The sequence below is a fragment of the Pollachius pollachius genome (genome assembly GCF_949987615.1).
Source record: "Pollachius pollachius genome assembly, chromosome: 13".
Taxonomy (NCBI): domain Eukaryota; kingdom Metazoa; phylum Chordata; class Actinopteri; order Gadiformes; family Gadidae; genus Pollachius; species Pollachius pollachius.
Window position 1 is genome coordinate 11209178 of NC_136946.1, and position 19554 is coordinate 11228731.

Here is a 19554-nt window from a genome sequence, read left to right on the forward strand (position 1 = left end):
TAGATATTTAATAGTTGTTTGCTTGTGTGCAAGAATGCAGGCTGTGTGCGTGTGCAGATGTCTGTTTAGCTCAATTTGTTGGACTTATTAGTCCAAGCAGTGGTGTGGATTTCAGGATAACTTTCCTGTTGTCCAGTTTCAATGCTTGTTAACATGAATACCTCAAAACGCCCAGTCGTGTGAAAGGCGGGTCCATTCAAAAATGCTCTTATTCTCCAGGAAACAGAAGGTTTAGATGTTCAAGGTGTGTTTAGGCTGGAAGTGCACCAGAGGCCTGCTGTGCAACGTACTCACATCACCGTTTTGAGCATGATGTGTCCAGATCACGTGTGTGTGTTTGTGTGTGTCTATGAGTGTATGTGTCTGTGTTTTGTTTGTGCTAATGCTCTAATGCAAATTATTCATGTGTGAAACTTTAAACCAGCATTTTGCTTGAAAACCACTAACAGCAGCCATTGGAGATTCCCAGAGGACATCTGAGTTCAAACCAGAAATGGAGTAAATGCTATAGTCATCTTGAATGAGTTCTTAGACAGTACATTAGTATTGGGTTAGGAGTTATAAGGTTCAGGTCAAAGGTACAATACCGCATGCAGACCGCTTACTTCTCACCTGTTGCGCCTCGCTCTACCAAGCACAGGGCTGCCCACGATAAGGTAAGTGTGGCTCGCCCTCTCTCTCTCTCTCCCACTCTCTCTTTTGCAGTGTCAAACCGGATTTACTTTCCCTCACCTTCTGAGGTTTTTCTTTTCGTTTATCTTTCTTGCTTTTTATTTGTGTTTGTTGCGTAGCTGTGCATGCTTAGTGCTATTTGTGCACATGATTTAATAAACGTGAAGAAATTGTAGCTATATGTTAGCTATAAGTGTGTTGGTGCATTTTTTTCTTGTAATTCTAAACATATGGTGGTGGGCTTACAACTTTTTAGATTACTCTTCTCTGCTAAATTATTATAATTTATTAGTTCTAGATTCACATTGAAACATTTTCCAAATTTATTATACCTCAAGATTCTAGTATACATGGATTGATTGCAGTTTTTTCCATTTTTACAGAAACAAACTGTTATTGCTGGAATCATCGACATGGGATCCATGGAAACCTTCTCAGTGTTCAGTGCAGCCCAGTGCGGGCTCATTGACCAGGAAACCTGCCGCTTCCTACTGGAAGCCCAACTCATCTCTGGTGGGCTCCTCCAGGCTCCCTCCCCTCAAAGCTTCTCACTGGAGCACGCCTTGGCCCAAGGAATGATAGACAACCACACCAGCCAATCGTTATCTTACTTGGAAAGGGCCTTGCATCTGGTGAATGAGACAAAATCAAAAGAGGGAGAGAAGCAATGTCTCCTGCCAGTGGCTATAGCCTTGGAGGAAGGGGTTATCAGTGAGCACTTGGGACTCCATATTCTAGAGGTCCACATGAATACAGGAGGCTTGAGATATCCCAGTGGAGAATTGGTTGATTTGGACATTGCCTTGGACCAGGGTCTTTTGCCCTCAAGAATCTACATTAAACTCCAATCACAGCTCCAACGTAGGGAGCTTATTGACCCAAATACAGCAGAAAGGTTAAACCTGTCTGAGCTACAGCAACGCTGTATAAGTCATGAAGAGTCTGGCCTTCATCTCCTGCCGGTCAAACAGCAATCTGGAGGAACCGTCTCCCTACGTTCTGGAAGAAAAGTGGGCATCTTCCGTGCCAGCCAAGAAGGTCTTGTGGACCAAAATGTTGCTGTGAGGCTACTTGAAGCTCAGCTATTTGCTGGCGGTATTGTTGACCCACGTTCTGGACATCGTCTAATCCTTGATGAGGCTGTTAGCCAAGGATTGATGCATCAGGATCAGGCATGCACCATACTGGCTCGGCAGCTCCAAACTGGAGGAATACTGGACCCTCGCAGCGGTGAGCGTCTAGGCTTGGACGAATCTCTCCGCAGGGATCTTCTGTCTCCTTCTTTGGCTCTCTTGGTACTTGAGTCCCTGCGGTCCTTCATGGGGATGCTGTGGCCAGAATCTGGAGAACTAATGCCCATCACAGAGGCCCTACAGCAGGGAGGGGTCTCAGAAGATATGGCGAGAAATGTCCTGGGGCAACGGCATGTTGTTGGAGCCTTGTATGATGCAGGAGCACTTCACTTGGTACCTCTCAGCCAAAAATCTGAAAAATCCCTGGATCTCAGTGTGGCCAAAGTCCTAAGCAAGATCCATATCCCTGATGTTCTCCCCATTACCCCATCAAGTCCTCCATCTATGAATCGCATCAGCTGGTGTTCTACCAGCTCATCTCCTTCTCCATCCTCACAACCCCCTGGTTCCCTAACTACAGGGCATGTCTGGGACTCGACTCCCATGGATTCTAGCGAAACACAAGAACAAGCAAAGCATTTGTTACTTTCCCACCTGATGACTCACAGCTATGTTGATGTCCATTCTGGGAAACGCCTTGTGCTTCTAGATGCAGAGCTTGTGGAGTTGGTCAAGGCGACTGGGCTGTCATGTGCAGACACTTCTCCTGGATATCAAGTTCAGGAGGAAGGAAGTAGTTTGGTCGCTGGTTCAATGCAGACGATAGGGAGTATCAGAACACTAGTATTTAGTGCCGAGGGAGAAAAAGAGGAAACAACGGAAGTTGTGAAGACAAGCTGTCAAGCAATCCCAAAGGATGTCCACTCCAGTAAAATCATTAAACGAAAAGGCAGAACTAGTCAAGAAAGTAAAAATGGTGCAGTTGACAGAGCATTGCAGCAAAAATCCAATCAGAAAATAGAGCCAGCAATCGGAGGGAAAGGTGAGAAAAAAATTGAAAATGTCACCGCAAAAGGTGAAATAGAAATAGCTCCTTGTTCAGAGAACTCTGCAGGAAAACCTCTAAGTCAGCAGGTAAACAAGGCAGGTCAACACAAAGAGGTGCGTAATAAAGAAGGTAGCTCACCTTCAAAACAAGCGGACACTTCACCATCCATTAACCAAGACAATGCAACTTCTTCTGTAGTAAATACAGAAAAAGTGTATGCTGAGTTAGAACAGGATCTAGCCATCGTAGAAAGTTCTAAAACTATAGATTCAGCAGGCTCCCAAGAAGTAAGATCTATGGGATATGCTCAAATTGTCCAAAAGTCGGACTTGGATTATAAAACACATTTTATAAACCGTAGCTCAGAGACAAATAAAACGGAGGAGGAAGCTGAGATGGAAAGGTTAACCATAGAGCTTAAACAGGGTGGCCTCCTGACGGAGGAAGGAGACAGGCTGCTCCCAGATGAGGCTGTAGCCCAGGGAATCCTCCCAGGCCAAACGGCAGTAAAACTCATGTCTCAAGCCGGTCTTTTTGGTGGATTCCTAGATGCCACTAGTGGTGAGTTACTCAGTTTAGAAGACGTAATGCAGGAAGATCTTCTTGATGAAGACCTAATGTGGAGTGTTCTTAAGTCTGATAAAAGCCTATCTGGTGTAGTGGACATTGACAAAGGAAATGTCTGTGGGTTGAGGGAGGCAGCTCAGAAAGGCTTGATCGACTCCAACACTGCTTCTCGTCTTCTGGAAGCCCAGGTGCTCTCTGGGGGAATTGTTGATTTAAATAGGGATGAAAAAGTGTCAGTAATCCTCGCAGCCAACCTGGGTCTGATCGAGGAGGATCAAAAAGAATCACTAGAGGCATTAGAAAATGCTTACAAGGGAAAGGCCACAGAACCACAAACGGCAATTGCCAAAGCCACAATACAACTACAGATGGAAGGCATTGTTGACCCTGAATCTCGGTCTCCTGTTCCACTGGAATGCGCCATTCAGAAGGGATTGATTGGTTCAGAGGAGGCTTATCAGGCACTGTCAAAGCAGGTTGCTGAAGGGGGTATTTTACACCATGCTTCAGGAACAAGGCTGTCTGTTTCTGATGCTTTGGAGAGAGGACTGGTGGACCGCTCCCTTGCCCCGGGACTGGAAGAACTGCAGTGTGTCTACAAGGGGAACGTCAGCCTTTTATCACACCCAGAGGCTGGTCTTTTCCAAGCTTCAACAGGAGCTATTTACAGCCCAGAATCTGGACGTAAACTGACACTGACAGAGGCTGTTTCCAAGGGTCTGCTTGAGGAAAAAGTGGCCAAGGAAGCTATGGCTTCTGCTAGTGTAACTCAAGGAGTAATTGATCCGCAATCCTGTCGTATTGTCCCTTATTCTGATCTAGTACACCAGGGTAAGATAGATCTTAACACAGGAAAACGATTCCTGGAGGTAAAACAATTCAGCGGTATTCAGGATGAGCGAACGGGGGACATCTTAACATTAAAGCAGGCCATTGCAATTGGCAAAGTTGACCCAGTACCAGCTTTGAGGCTGCTCCAAAGCCAGGCTGACAGTGGTGGGATCATTGATGTCACTAGTGGAGATAGGCTCCCTCTGCCTGAAGCCTCTGAGAAAGGTTTGATTGAGGAGGATATGGCCAGAGAAATAGCCATCAACCAGATCACCAAAGGAGGCCTGATCCATCCTACTACTGGTCAAAGAGTTGCAAATCTTGATGACGCTATCATAGCAGGTCTAATCTCAAGTGAAATGGCCTTCGATATCCAGGAGAGAAGGACTTTAGCAGAAATAGATGAAGGTGAGGGTAGTTCTACACCAATGGTTTCCTCAAACAGTGCCTACAGCCCTGGTGCGGGTTCATCAGTAGCCAGCAACCAGGTAAAATGGTCAAGTGAAAGCTCTCTGTCAACCTCTCCAATCTTAGCGCAGTCAGAGATAGGTTTGGTGATTAAAGAGGTGGATCAAAAGCAATTGGATTCTTTGACATCAAATCAGTTGAGCTTGAGTGATGCCACTTTAGAAGAAGATACTGTAGAGCAGCCACTCTCTGAGTCTGACTCATCCATTGACCTGCTGGCTAAATTTGCCAGCAATGTTGGGAAAAGGATTCAGCAAGCAATCAATGAGATCAAACCTCAGAAAGCTGAGCTAAAACAGGGGCCAGGTGAGGCATCATCAATAAGGGAAAGACATGCTGTCGGAACACGAAAAGAGAGTGATTATACTGATATCACTGCAGTACCATCCTACCAGGAATCAGACCCTGAAACATTCAACACATCTTCTCAAGTACAAGTTGCAGAACAGGTGACTATTACAAAATCAGTGGACCTACCTGTTAAGGCTGAAAAGGAAAAGACAAGGCCAGTAGATGTCAGGGTTTTGTCAGAGCATCATGAAGATGATAATGATGAAAGAATGAAAGACGCAAACGCAGATGATGTCCGGGAGGAGGGAAAACTCCAGGAAAGCCTAGGTGTAGATGTGCTTTCTCTAAAACAACTAGAACATGAATACACCGAACAATGTGATGAAGCAGGCAAAAGAGAGATTGGAGGAGAATTGGAGGACACAGCTGAAACAATTCTAACAGGAGAGGGAACTGATGTGAAACATTCAGACCAGAGTTTGACTGCTTCAGATAAAGAGGCTGAAGCCAAAAGCAAGAAAAAGAAGAAGAGTAAGAAGAAAGGCAGGGGAAAAGAAAGTGAAAATAACCCACTACCTTTAGAGAAAAGGGATAATGTATCGGACATTAAACAAATGGATTCAGAAAATGAAGGGCAGTCTCAAGTCACAAAGTCAATCACTGGTGTTTCCCCATTACCAGTGAAGGTTAAGATATTAGAATCCACCCCCGAAAGGAACCTCCATGTCAAAGATGGAGAACTAAAGACTGATGGGAAGGTTGATGCAGCGGAAGTATCCCTGGTATCTCAAGATGATCAGCAAGCAAATGATAATGTAGGGCAACCAGACATGACAAGAGCTGAAATAGTAAGAAAGCAGATGGAAGAATGCGTAGACAAACAGGATGGCAAGATAGAGATGGTTGTGCAGAAGGGTGCAAAAAGACCTGAGAAGTCAAACCTACCAGACAATGAGAAGGCAGCCCTGATACTGAAGGCAAAGGAGAGCATATTGAAGAAGGTGTTTGAGAAAGGAGTGACAGAAAAGCAAGCAGCTGAAGAGCTGGAGGCACTACGCAAGGAGGTGCACAGGAAGGACATCCAGGCAGGGAATGCCAGAGATGGAAAGATGCAAACTCCTGTGATTAAGATGGAAACTCCCCCGAGAAAGATGGCAACTCCCTTGACTAAGATGGTTGATGTTGAGGGTAGTACTGATGATCACAGAAAAAGGCCTGATGCTAAGCCAAAGGTGGAATGGAAGGGAGAGACCGGTGGCCGAAAGGAGAACTTGGAAGTGGATGTCAAGGAAGTTGTGGTTGTGGATGAGCCAAATCTCACAGATGATTCAAGTTTAGCCCTTAAAGAAGCTAAGACCATATCAAAAGAGAAAGATGATTGTGTTGGTGATGTTAAGGAGGGAAAAGATAAAGAGACAGTTTCACCAGACCAGCATAAAGAAACCCCCTCGAGAAAGATGGTAACTCCCTTGACTGAGATGGTCGATGTTGAGGGTAGCACTGATGAGGATGATCTCAGAAAATGGCCTGATGCTAAGACAAAGGTTGAATGGATGGGAAAGACCGGTGGCCGAAAGGAGAATTTGAAAGTGGATGTTAAGGAAGCCTTGGTTGTGGATGAGCCAAATATCACAGATGATTCAAGTTTAGCCATTCAAGAAGCTAAGACTTTATCGAAAGAGGAAGATGATCATGTCAGTGGTGTTAAGGAGGGAAAACAGACAGTTTCACCAGACCAGCATAAAGAGACTAGGCAAGGGAAACGGCACAAGAAAAACAAAAAGTCTAAAATAGCAAAAATTGCAGGCCATGCAGATGCTGCTGCAGAAAAGCCATTGACTGATGATGCTGTTCAGGCAGTTGTGACGGCAACAATCTGTACCAAGAAAACGGGAATTAATGTAGAAAGAAAAGCTGATGACCAGAAAGGGGAAAGTTTGAAAAATGTGAAGTCAGAGAGTGATGTTGATAGGCCCTCAAGCAGTGATGACACAAACAAGATGGCTTCTTCTACAGTTGATGCCAAAACTACTAATGAAGTTTTACAAAGAACAATCTGTGCATCAGCACCGGCAATGGACAAGGCAAAGGCTGAGGTTAAGTCTGCCAGGGAAGAATTTAAGGGACCTTTAAAAGTAATTGAAAGTAAGTCTGTTGTTGAAGAAATTAAGGAAGCTTTACAATTGACTGGAAAGCAGTCTGCTGGAGACGAGTTTAAGAAATCCTTACACATTTCTGTCATTAAGTCTGGTGGAGAAGAAGTAAAGGAACCTGTTCAAAAATATGTTTCTGACACTGTAAGGGAGGAAATGAAGGAACCTTTAAAAATGGGTGGGATTAATTCTACAGAGGAAAAATTAAAGGAAGCTTTACTGATGACTGGACTGAAGACTGCTGTCAAAGAAATGAAGGAACCTGTACACAAAGCTGAAATTAAGTCTGCTGCAGAAGAAATGAAGGGACCTTTAGGATTAACTGGGAATCAGTCTGCTGGGGAAGAGGTTAAGAAGCATGTACAAAAAGCTGGAACTGACTCTGTAGGGGAGGAAATTAAGGAACCTATACCATTAGCTGGGATGACATCGGTTGGGAAAGAACTGAAAGAACATCAACTCAACATTAAAGAGCAACTACACCCTGCAATACCTAGCATTGCTGCAGATGTTGTTGGCACCACTTATGAGGCTGTTGATAACGAATCATATTTACAACCTGATTCTAGATTAGTGGATTCCATGAAACAGGATCCAAACCTACATTTGAAGGGGGAAAATGGGCAAACACAGAGACTTCAAGTTGAAAGTCCTCTTCCAAGTCAGACAGGCAACAAGCCACACCCAGAGTCTCTTTTACCATCAGAGGAAAATCCCACAGAATCTGAGTTGTCTGAGGTACCAGAGTTTGATACGACTACAGAGAGCAGTGGGGAGGGGGAGGAGGACAAGGAAGAAATAAAGATGAAGAAAAAGAAGGGCTCCGCAAAGGTTAGATCTTATTTTAATAATTTTTTGATTTGTTACCACATTAATGATCTCTTTATACCGGCACAATTGTGCCTCTGTCGTCCTTTCAACTTTGATCTTTTCCCTGCAGTCATCACTGATCCGGCAGGAATGCCTGGAACATGACCAGCGAATTGTGGCTCTGGTCTCCATGGTGAGGCACATAGAGGTCTGCCTCAAACAGCAGCAGCAGCAGTCTGTCGGCCGTGGCCTCATCTCTCTAGAAGACATCATCAGACAGACAGAGGTAAACAAATCTGCACTCGGCCTTCGTCTGCTGATGTTACACAGCGCACTTTTACCCTTTGTCCAGTCTTTGAATTATGATGTTTGGTACTTAGGACTTGTGTAATTAATTCTTTGGTTTTCAGTTTGTGAGCACGTGAGACCATAGACAAAGCTGATTGAAAAATGAATAATACTGTTGTTCTGCTCCGCTTTAATTAATCCGTCTCTTAGGCGCTGAGCCTCGAGCTCCAGGACCTGGAACCAGAGGTAAACAAGGAGGTGGAGGCCGCTGCCCAACTGCTTGAGCCACGCCCTTCCAATGTCCCACCTCAGCTCCTATTGGCTCTGGAGAAGGATATGCGGAGCCTGGCCCGAGGATATGAGTCCGCCAGGGGAGTCTCTGAGACCATTCTACAGGGTCTACGAGAACACAGAGACTCTAACAAGGTAAAGGAGGGTCATCAAAGCAGAATTGTGTCTTTAATGTCATTATTTCTCAGTTTTATTACAAATTACCTAGTTGGATTTATTCTGGTCTTGTATGTTTTTGTTGAAGCAGGATTAAGATTGGCACAAAGATTAGTTGCATTAGTTGCATGCTAACAACGGTTGGCTCTCCGTCTCTCAAATGTTTCAGGAGGCTGTGACAGCGGAGCAGGAGAACCTAGGAGGTCGGTTGGAGAACCTCCTGTCCTGGTTGAGCGAGACGGAGGCCAGGAGCAGCGGAGCGATGGCAGGGAAGGAGGAGCAGGATAGCCCCGTTGATCAGATTACGCAGCAACTGGAATACTGCAAGGTAAATGACATACATGGTTAACAAGTTCAATAGCTAATAATAATCTCAGATTTATTATGCGCACACAAGATTTGAACCAAAAATGCTATCACATGAAAGTTAGTTGAATCTCTCCGTCCGCCTATTTCAACAGCTACCACTACCATTACGTCTTCCTTATTCTCTGTCCCTTCTCATCTCCATCAGGGGTTCCAAGCCGCCCTGACGGCCCGCTCCAATGAGGTCATCGACGCGGCCTTTGACGTTCAGGTGTTCATCTCGGAGCGCGCCCAGGACCTTGCCCCCGAGCAGAGCAGGCACCTGCTGGGGCAGCTCCAGAGGCTGCAGGGGGCCTTCCACCAGGCCAGTGGGCAGGCCCGGGCCCGCGCAGAGACCCTGTCCAATCAGAGAGCCAGGGAGGAGGAGCTCCAGCAGAAAGAGAGTGCTAAAGTGCAGGAGGAGGAGAAGGAGAGGGAGCTAGAAAGACAGACGGCCCGGAGGATTGAGGTTTGGATGCACGCGGACGAGTTCATTGACATGAACGCGTGTTTGGATTGTGTTTTTCTCTCACCACTCTGCTTTACTCACGAAAGAATGTCTGCATTTTGCTTCACAATTCACAATCTTCTTCTCGTAACTGTGTTCATTATTTAGCTCTACCATGTCATGGTCACTTATCCATCACACAGATCCATTCTTGCTGTTTTAATAACTACAACTTGCAATCATACTCATATCATTGCCTTATACCTTGGAGAAATTCTCCATCCTTACAATAATAATAGTTGAAAATCATCTAATAGTACAATCTTTGGATTTTGTATCACTGCTGCTCATGCTGCATATGCTATGCCACTAGACAGTTCATCCATCCAAGCTACCATCACAGGCTCCTTCACCAGTGTGTGCTATTCTCTTGCATGTCTCTTGCGTGTTAATATTAACATGTCTGCCTTGCTCTTCCAGATTGCCACGGAAAGGAAAAGGCTTTCACGCCCGTGGAAAAACTCTAGAGAATTGATAGCAACCAAACATTACTGGCTACAATGCTTTTCTCTTTTCACCCCTCGACTCTACTGTTGTGTGAGAGAAACGGGGGAGGAAAAGAGCATATGTGTATATGTGTGATTTTGTTTTTTTTCCTCTTGCTGTCTGATTTTACCTTGACTGAACTGTTGCTGACTTATGAGATGAGATAATCCTGTGTATGTCTGTGTGTGCTTGTTTGTCTGCCTGTTTGTGTGCGTTGATGTGAACTCTGGACACAATATGCTCAAAGCTTTGCTCAAAGTGTGTGCACTGCACAGAAAAAGGTATTAGAGACAAGTGTGCACTCCAAGTTGATGTAGGCATGGTCGGTTTTTGGCTATTTTGTTCGAGGTCTGTAAAATAGGTTGACACCATCGATAAACAATGGTTAAGCTATAGGTTCTTACTTTTATATTTCTGTGGGCCGTCCTTCTTTCCTTCCTCCCACTTTTCTGTCTCTCAGGTGGTCAAGCAGCAGAAAGCAGAATGCTCTCAGAAACTAGAAGGCCTCAACGTGTGGTTGGCTGGAGCCGCCAGCATGTTGGCCAATCAGAAAGCATGTGTAGAGTCAGAAGATGTGGATGTCTTGAAAGAGAAGCAGAAGGAACTCAAGGTACTGAAAACTGAAAGATCTTTATTTAGCTTCATTCACAAGACATATAGACTCAAAATGACCTGAATGATTATTGAATACAATTAAAGCTGTAGTATTGTGTTTCTCTATTAGTCAAATTATTCCCTTTATTCACAATGAAGCGTTGCATAAGTAGAATGTAGCCAGACACACACACAATTCTACATTTTCTTTATATAATCATCAATCCCTCTCTCTCCCTCCCGCTCCCTCGTCCAGGAGGTGCAGAAGGACCTGCAGAGCAAAGCAGAGGGCGTGGCCGGGACCATCCGCTCGGTGGAGGACTTCCTGTCGGAGCGAGGGGACTGCCTGAGCCCCGAGGAGAGGGAGAGCCTCCAGGGGGCGCTACGCAAGATGAAAGAGCAGTACGCTGCTCTGACCAACTCTGCCGACACCTCGGTCACCCAGCTGGACACGGCCATCAGCACCACACTACAGCAGAACACACAGAGGGTAAGGGGAGCAGAGGGGACCATGGGAAATGGAGTCTTAATAAGAGTATTATTTATATAGAGTTTTGTTCGCCTACTCATTGTAAAGTAATTTCTTTGAATATTTTGTTGATGGGAATTAAACAGGTTTCTCTTTTAGTTTTCTTGACCCCACAATGTTGAGATGCACATTTTAAGTTTGAATTTAATATTGGTTTATAAACGATTGGTGTTGATCAAGTTGAAGTTTAACTCTCCACTCCGCTCCTCTCAACTTTTGTCCTTTCCTCCTCCTCTTCCTCCTCCTCCTCCTCCTCCTCTCCAGGCTAAGGCAGAGGAGGAGCTCCAGGAGACCCGGGGACAGATCGATGCCATGCTGGAAGGCCTGTCCTCCCTCAGTGCGCCTGCTGGGAAGGCAGCCGCCACAAAGTGCAGCACGTCTCCTGAAGACGTCATAGATGGGCGGCTCTCTTCCACACAGCCAGAGGGCGCTCTACAGTCACACACAGACATGCTACAGGTCAGACACGGATTGATGGCTGGGCCTTTTGTTTGCATTATTTAACATAACTGTGGAATTTTATTACAAATTAATGCTTTTTTTTATTATATATAGGAATATATGTAAATAATAATATGACAAATAATATATTATATTATTTATTATATTTTTATAGTTCAATAATAACAATTGTGTAATACAAAAATGCTACATCTGTAGGTTACATTTACATTTAGGGCATTTTATCCAAAGCAACTTACAATAAATACATTTGTCCGAGTTTATAACTTAATGTTTTTTTTTTTTTTTTACACATTGTTTTACTTATTCCAAACCTCTCTCTTGAGCTCTGCTGTGACTGGACCCCATCCTTTAACCCTCTCACGGTTCTCCCCCCGCTCCCCTCCGACCCGGTCAGGCGGAGATGCAGCAGCTCCAGGCCCAGCAGGCCCAGCTGCTGCAAGTGGCCCAGTCAACGCGCTCCCTGCTGGAGCAGCCCGACTCGGCGGTGCCCCCCGAGGAGAAGCGCCGCCTCCGGGCGTCTCTGGACCAGCTGCAGGCTCAGCACCAGAGCAAGCTGCAGAGCTGCCAGGTACAGTGCACGGCTGGATCTCTCTCTCTGCGGTCTCTGCTGTTGGCTCTGCGTCCAATTGGAGAGTCAACAGACTGGAGGGCAGAATGCAGATGGGATGGTGGGTTGCGCAGTGGATTAACATTGGAAAACACCAGCTAAAGCAGGGCATGGATTTGAGAAATATAATAAAATTAGACAAAATTAGACACAAAATTAGTCATATTTCAAATAAATGAATGATTCAAAGAAACTCCTGCACCCAGTAGCTCACATTGCAGCCCATTTTATTGGCAGTAACGTCAGATTGATCATGTATTACATCCTTAACATTCTGTCTGAGATTAATAAAGTACATTATGAGAGCTTGCATCACCGCTCTGTGTGTGTGTGTGTCTCCCTCTAGGACCGCCTGAGGAAATCAGAGGTTCTGCGGGACGAGCTGTCCAAGTTCCTCCAGGAGCACGGCGTTCTGGGCACCTGGCTGGACCAGAGCGAGAAGGAGCTGCGTTCCCTGGGGGAGGGAGAGACCGACGCACAGGGGCTGAAGGGACGGCTGGAGGAACACAAGAAGGTACCCACGCCCGCTGCTCAAGGCGAGAGGGACGTTCTCCCACACGCCGATCGCCTTTCCATGCACATGCTGAGCACATGCTCTTCATCCCTATGTCTCTCTCTCCCTCTCTCTGTCTCTCTGTCTCTGTCTCCTTCCCTGTTCTCCCACACATTGATCGCCCTTCCATGTACATCATAGGCGATAACCCGGTTCCTCTAACCCGGTTCCTCTAACCCGGGTCCTCTAACCCGGGTCCTCTAACCCGGTTCCTCTAACCCGGTTCCTCTAACCCGGGTCCTCTAACCCGGGTCCTCTAACCCGGTTCCTCTTACCCGGTTCCTCTAGCCCGGGTCCACTAACCCGGTTCCTCTAACCCGGTTCCTCTAACCCGGTTCCTCTAACCCGGGTCCTCTAGCCCGGGTCCTCTAGCCCGGTTCCTCTATCCCGGTTCCTCTAACCCGGTTCCTCTACCCCTCCAGCTGGCTGAGGAGGTGATCTGCCACAAGGCGGACCTGCGCTTCGTATCCATCTCGGGCCAGAAGGTTCTGGACTCGGTGCAGGGGGCGCTGGAGCAGGCTGGGGGTTCAGACCCGGCGCTGGACAGCACCAAGCAGCTAGTGACAGACAAACTGCACGACGCAAACCACAGATACACTGCCCTACACACCAAGGTAGGCCCACAGATACACTGCCCTACTCATCAAGGTAGGCCCACAGATACACTGCCCTACTCACCAAGGTAGGCCCACAGATACACTGGCTTACACCCTCTTCCCTATGTCTCTCTCTCTCCCTCCCTATCTCTCTCTCACTCACTCCTATGTCTTTCTCTCTCTACCTCCCTGTCTCTCTTGCTCTCTCTCTCTCTCTCTCTCTCTCTCTCTCTCTCTCTCTCTCTCTCTCTCTCTCTCTCTCTCTCTCTCTCTCTCTCTCTCTCTCTCTCTCTCTCTCTCTCTCCCCCTCCCTCTCTCCCTCCCTCTCTGCAGTCCTCTGAGCTGGGCGGCCGTCTGTCGGGGCTGCTGGAGCGCTCCCAGCAGTACCAGGACGAGGCAGTGTCGCTCCACTCCTGGCTCAGCAGCCAGGAGCAGGAGCGGGACACGGCCCGGCCCAGCGGGGACACCAACCCCCAGAACCTGCAGAGCGCACTGCGACAAGTACAGGTGGGACACACACACACACACACACACACACACACACACAACGCACGCAAACGCACACAGACACTCACTCACCTCTTCGCTTGTTCTCGGGAAACACATCTAGATCGCATTATATTCATCCTCACAAAATGTTTGGAATTGCCAGTTTCCAGGATTTCTCGACAAATGCATCCCTAAGGCAAATTTTATTTTCATTAGCTGTGGATTTTTGGCTTATACTTTGCTGAGTTTTTTACTATATTTGTTTCCCCTCCTCCCCAGCTGTTGCAGGATGAGCTGGCGGCCCGTTCAGTGCAGCTGGAGAAGGTGAAGAGAGCCGGCAGGGAGCTGGTCAGCACAGAGGAATCCCCCTCCCTCAAGGCAGTGGACATCCTCTGCACCGCAGGTAGGGCCCGGGCCCGTCGGGGGACAAACAGCGCCATCTAGTGGCTCACAATAAAGCTTTTAGTTCTCAACTCATTTACAGTCATGCAAAGAATACATTGACCTGTCTTGAATTTAAGCCTAATTTATGTGTTTTTGTGTTCGTATCGGTTGGAAAGATATTAAATCTAAATCAATGGAATTGAGGTTTCAGAAAAGAAGACAAAATTATTATATGCTGCATATTAAAAAATGTGGTCAAATGTACTTTTTGCATTTTGACTAGAACCGGCAGTTAATTTCCTCTGCTCCCTTCCTCCCTCAGATGGCCTGGAGAGGCGGTTCGACACGCTGTCTGCGTCGGTGTCGGAGCGGGCCGAGCAGCTGCAGACCGCGGTGGCCCAGTCGGTCAGCGCTCAGGAGGGGCTGAAGGGTCTGCTGTCCTGGCTGGACCAGCTGGTTCTGAGCCCAGGACCGGTCCAGCCCACCGCTCAGACTGTTCAGGACGCCATGACACAAAACCAGGTGGGCAACATGGCCGCGGCCCGCGGGGAAGATTGCTGACACCATGTTTCTCGTGTTTCTAAGTCGACATGCTTTTGATATCAATATACAAACACGCACTTATGCAGAAATGTAAATGGCAGAAAGGTTAGCTAGAAACAAACATGAGGTCTCTCTGTAATAATTATTGACTTTAAATAATTGAACCCAAAAACCATTTAACTTGAATCGACATACTGCTCAACTCAAGTACATAAGTGGCGTACACAATGGCTTTGGTATGTAAAATGGAAGAAGCGAAGGCCTACCTCAATTTGGGGCCTTAACTTTACCATCAAAACAATCATCACATATGATATTGAACAATATGACGTACCGCCTAGCGTACACCACAGCCCCCCAGTGGAGAGGGGTGTTGGTGTTACGCCAGCCCCGCCCGACCTAACCTTCTCACCCCCCCCTTGCTCTCCTCTACAGAAGCTCCGCCAGGAGCTGCTGTCCCGGCAGGGCAGTGTGGACGCCACGCGCGACTCCCTCTCCAAGCTCCTGCAGAGCGCCGACGCAGCCACGGCCTCCGACCTCCGGGGGGCGCTGGCCCAGCTCAACGGGCGCTACGCCGCCGCACAGGCCAGCCAGGCGGAGAGAGAGGCCGAGCTAAAGGACCTGCTGCCCAGGCTGGAGAGCTACGAGCGGCTGGGGGGCGACCTGCAGGGCTTCACCCAGAGCAGGCTGCAGGCCCTGGGGCCGGCGGGGCAGCCGGAGCACAGCGTGGACGACTACAGGCAGACCCTGGAGGTGAGCAGGAGACCACATTGTAGTCACCTTCATCCTAGTACATATTGGCATGAGTTTTATCAAACGTATGGAAATGATTTTTGAAATGACTGAAAAAAGTGTTGAAGTTAAGCATGTGGTTTTATTCACCAGCCATGCATTCGTTGGGCAATTCCATCATGGTTTTAATGTTGAAAGGCTTTCCGTTATGCCGTAGTTTCACCATAGGAGACAGAATGATGGACTATGAAAGGTTGATTGTTCTTGCAATTAATTATAAGTTTTACGTTGTTTTAAGTTGTATTGTAGCAACCCTGTAACAAATATTGGCAGGAGTTTATCTAACAACACATTGCGTACATCTGTTTTGTCCTTCACAGGAGGTGAAGTCAGATCTGGAGCAGGAGGCGGGACAACTGAAGTCCTTCTGTGAGCTGGGTACGGATCTCAGCCAATCACAAGCCATCTCCAATTCTCAAAGCCTATTAGATAACGTCAAGGAGGTGTCAGATGAGTTCAGCCGACTGGAGGCCAATGTCAATGACAGGTAATATTGCAAATGGAAACCTTGTCTCAACAATTTTCCAACATGGCCATGTACATAAATTTTTTCTTTAGAGCTTTTTTTGTGAATGTACAATAAAGGTGTTTAGGTTAAAACATTAACGGATAGGAACTAGTCAAGCTAAAGTAATGTACAGTAATGTCTGGGTGCTGTAAATCACACTTTTGTTTCAAAAGGTGACCTGTAGTGCTTCTTAGAAACATGAAGTACACTGAGGAGGACATTATGGTCAGGATGGGGTGTATTAATGATAGCCGGATGCTGTTCAGACAGGGCTGCATCAGGCTACCAGGTGTCTGTCCCTGGATGCATGCATGAATCATGCTGGTCCAAATTTAATCAAACGCATTCTTTCTTGTTATTATTTCTCTCTCCCTCCTCCCTCCCTCCCTCCCTCCTCCCTCTCCCAGGTTTTCAGCCATCCAGGGCTGTGAGCAGCGGCTGGCTCAGTTCCGTGGGCTCTCTGGCTCCCTCCTCAGGTGGCTCCAGGCATCTCAGGATCAGCTGCCTGCTAAGGAGCCCAGCCTGGACACCGAGGGCATGCAGCGCAGAGTCGAACAACTCCAGGTGTGTGTGTGTGTGTGTGTGTGTGTGTGTGTGTGTGTGACTGTGGTGGTGGCTGGGGAATAAGCACTGTTGGGTAAACTATATCGCTGCATCTGTCATTATGCCAGTGCTTCCTAGAAGATCAAATTCAATTCTACTTAAGCATAGTAAAAACGATGGAGCTGAAGAGTTAATAAAAAAGCCCTATATCCAATGGGATTGAGTACAGAATGTATTTGAAAGGGTTCAAAGTGAGTGTGAACTAACCCTAGTGGAACTGTGGTGTGTGCAGGACTTGTGTGACGACTGGGAGTCCCAGGCGGCCCGGGTCCAGGAGCTGAACAAGACCGGCTCTGAGCTGGAGTCCACCATCATCGGCATCACCGCACCACAGACCAAGACCGGTAAACACCAGACACTGAGCACTCCCATACACAATCCATACAGAAACGGCCATACACATAAAAGGTTTACTTAAAGTTAACGCAAACATATTAACCAGGAGTATTCAGCATAGGATAGTGTACCATCACATTTTCTAAATTGTTGTTAAGAAGGTAAAAGTCGACAATAAAATTGGACATAAGCCTACAGCCAGTAGGCTTATGTCAGTCTTACTGTTCTGATTAACTTGTGTGTCTCTCAGGTGCTCCTCAGATCAACGGTTCAGCCAACCCAGGCAGTGTTAACGGCATCCATACCTGCAAAGGTGAGCTCTCACTCCTGCTATATCTCTATCTTCACCGCTCTCTCATTCTCTCATGCACTCAATCACTCAGTCTTTTTTTCACTTCTTGTATAGCCACCTTTATCCCTCTCCTTTTCTCCTACACTCACTCACTCACTCTCCTACACTTCTACAGACAACACCTAGTCCCGTCCTCCTGTTGTCTGTTAATCATGTTGTTGTGTCTGCGCCTCCACCCCCCCAGACCTGACGGAGCTGCAGGTGGCGGTGGCGGAGGTGAACGGCTGCTACGAGTTGCTGGGCTCTGAGTTGAAGGAGCGCCACGGCCGGCAGCAGGCCGCCCTGGAGCTCCGGCAGCAGGCCAGCCAGGGGGCCCAGGAGCTCAGCAGCTGGCTGAGGGACCGCGAGCACAGCCTGGAGCAGGGCCACAACGCCTCCCCCTCCAAACCCGAGGTGGTACGCGCCAAGGCTCAGGAGAACAAGGTGATCAACGGGCTCCTTCACGTATCGAATAGGGGGGATGTTTGTTTTTTTCCTTTGAGGGGAGAATGTGGATATTAATCACTGTTCTTCACATTAATAAATTCTGACATGATATGAACATAAACATGCACTTTTAGAGTATGTGTTATATGATAATAGTACTTATTATTATTCTTATTCAATAATAATAAATCAATAATAGGGCGGCAAAACAGACATACACAGCTACAAAGTTATGTCATTTTTCATTCACTCATTTTTCTTTTTCTTTTGCCTTCGCCCCTTAAATCCCCCTAGAAGCAGTCCCACTACTGTACGTCTGTCTGCCCTGTTTGTTAACCTGCTCCTCCCCTGCTCCTCCAGGCGCTCCTCAGGGAGCTGACGGAGCACTCGGGGAAGGTGGAGGAGCTGAAGGCCTCGCTGAGGAAGCTGATCGCCGACAACCCCGACTCCCCTGAGGCAGCCTCCTGGAGGCAGCAGCTGCAGGAGCTGGGTCAGTGGAGCAACTGAATCCTGTGGCTCCCCGCATTGATGAGGAGACACCGACGCCAGTTCTATTTAAAAATACATTTTGCCAATGTTTAACCTGTAACTTCTACTGCTGCTATTCATTCAAATGATATAGCCGTAACTATAGCTACACCTCCTTCCACTAGAGGCTGCTAATGGGAAAACACAGCAATTTAATGTACTTGGTGAGGCTGAGAACGATCAAGTTCTTATCAGCAGCTGGACAGAGATTTTATTGTTGGTAGTTGAATGCAAAATGATCTCATCGCAAAGTGCATTGTTTCCCTTTCCCCGCTCAGACTCCCGCTGGCAGAAGGCCAATGAGACCGCAGCACAGAGGCAGACGGAGCTGGAGACCTGTGCTGATAGGCTGGGCAGTTTTGCCACAGCGGCCAGTCAGCTGGGGCCGTGGCTGCGGGAGAAGGAGCTGATGATGAGCGTGCTCGGACCGCTGAGCATCGACCCCAACATGCTCAACACGCAGAAACAACAAGTACAGGTAGGGGGCGCCAGACACACTACAGAAATGCAGGCAGCTCCCCACTAGGATACAGGTAGCTCACCACAGACCCTTTTAGAGATATATAGCGTTTTGGTTTGTACGCTTAGGGTAAGACAAACACACATTTATGAATATTTGGATGTGTGCACATGGCACGCTTGACTCTGGACATTGACAGACACACAGAGAGACGCAGAGACTCTCTTAGCCAAGTCAATTTTTTCCGTTGAGCCCTTTCTCAAAGTCACAGTCAAAGGCCTCCCGGGTCATTTGTTATGAAAAAAACAACTCCAAATCCAAGGGAAGAGGGATCTCTCCTTCCTGTAGTTTGAGGGTTTCTCTCTATGGTTCTCCAAACCTTTAACCAAACCAATCCCTCTCTCTCTCTCGCCCTCAGTTCATGCTGCGCGAGTTTGATACCCGCCGGCCCCAGTACGACGAACTGACCCAGTCTGCGGAGGGCATCCTCTCCCAGTCTGGAGACGCCCCCCAGGACCCCAAGGACCTGCAGGAGGTTCGGGCCGAGCTGGGCTCCATCTCGCAGCAGTGGGGGGACCTGACGTCCCGCCTGGACCTGAGGTCGGGCCGCATCGACCGGGCCCAGGGCACCAGCGAACGCTACCAGGTAAGCAGCGCCCATGGCCTGCTAAACGGTTGCCCCCTGCGACAGTGGTGTTTCTTTTCTAATACTGTGTGCCGTTACAAAACGTGGCATTAGTACTTCTGGTGTTTAGTTTGACATTGTTATACCTATTTGGTCATAAGCAGACACTAGGAGTGG

The 19554-nt window shown here is 47.5% G+C and overlaps 1 protein-coding gene across 14 annotated transcripts in view; it reads left to right on the top strand.

Moving 5' to 3' along the window:
* The window catches only part of macf1a (microtubule actin crosslinking factor 1a), a 164970-nt gene that overhangs the window by 83244 nt on the left and 62172 nt on the right, over positions 1–19554 (top strand). For 13 of the 14 annotated variants that reach the window (XM_079748815.1, XM_079748828.1, XM_079748823.1 and 10 more), the window contains 23 exons: positions 1056–7934; positions 8044–8199; positions 8412–8627; positions 8818–8976; positions 9163–9462; positions 10448–10597; positions 10838–11071; positions 11375–11569; positions 11970–12143; positions 12529–12696; positions 13158–13349; positions 13665–13838; positions 14100–14223; positions 14527–14726; positions 15183–15500; positions 15860–16026; positions 16455–16611; positions 16883–16994; positions 17237–17299; positions 17523–17761; positions 18125–18254; positions 18571–18770; positions 19171–19398. In XM_079748815.1, the coding sequence (XP_079604941.1) occupies positions 1056–7934; positions 8044–8199; positions 8412–8627; positions 8818–8976; positions 9163–9462; positions 10448–10597; positions 10838–11071; positions 11375–11569; positions 11970–12143; positions 12529–12696; positions 13158–13349; positions 13665–13838; positions 14100–14223; positions 14527–14726; positions 15183–15500; positions 15860–16026; positions 16455–16611; positions 16883–16994; positions 17237–17299; positions 17523–17761; positions 18125–18254; positions 18571–18770; positions 19171–19398 (10935 nt within the window). The remainder of the gene's footprint in view (positions 1–1055; positions 7935–8043; positions 8200–8411; positions 8628–8817; positions 8977–9162; positions 9463–10447; positions 10598–10837; positions 11072–11374; positions 11570–11969; positions 12144–12528; positions 12697–13157; positions 13350–13664; positions 13839–14099; positions 14224–14526; positions 14727–15182; positions 15501–15859; positions 16027–16454; positions 16612–16882; positions 16995–17236; positions 17300–17522; positions 17762–18124; positions 18255–18570; positions 18771–19170; positions 19399–19554) is intronic. The other variant, XM_079748818.1, reaches the window with a different exon arrangement.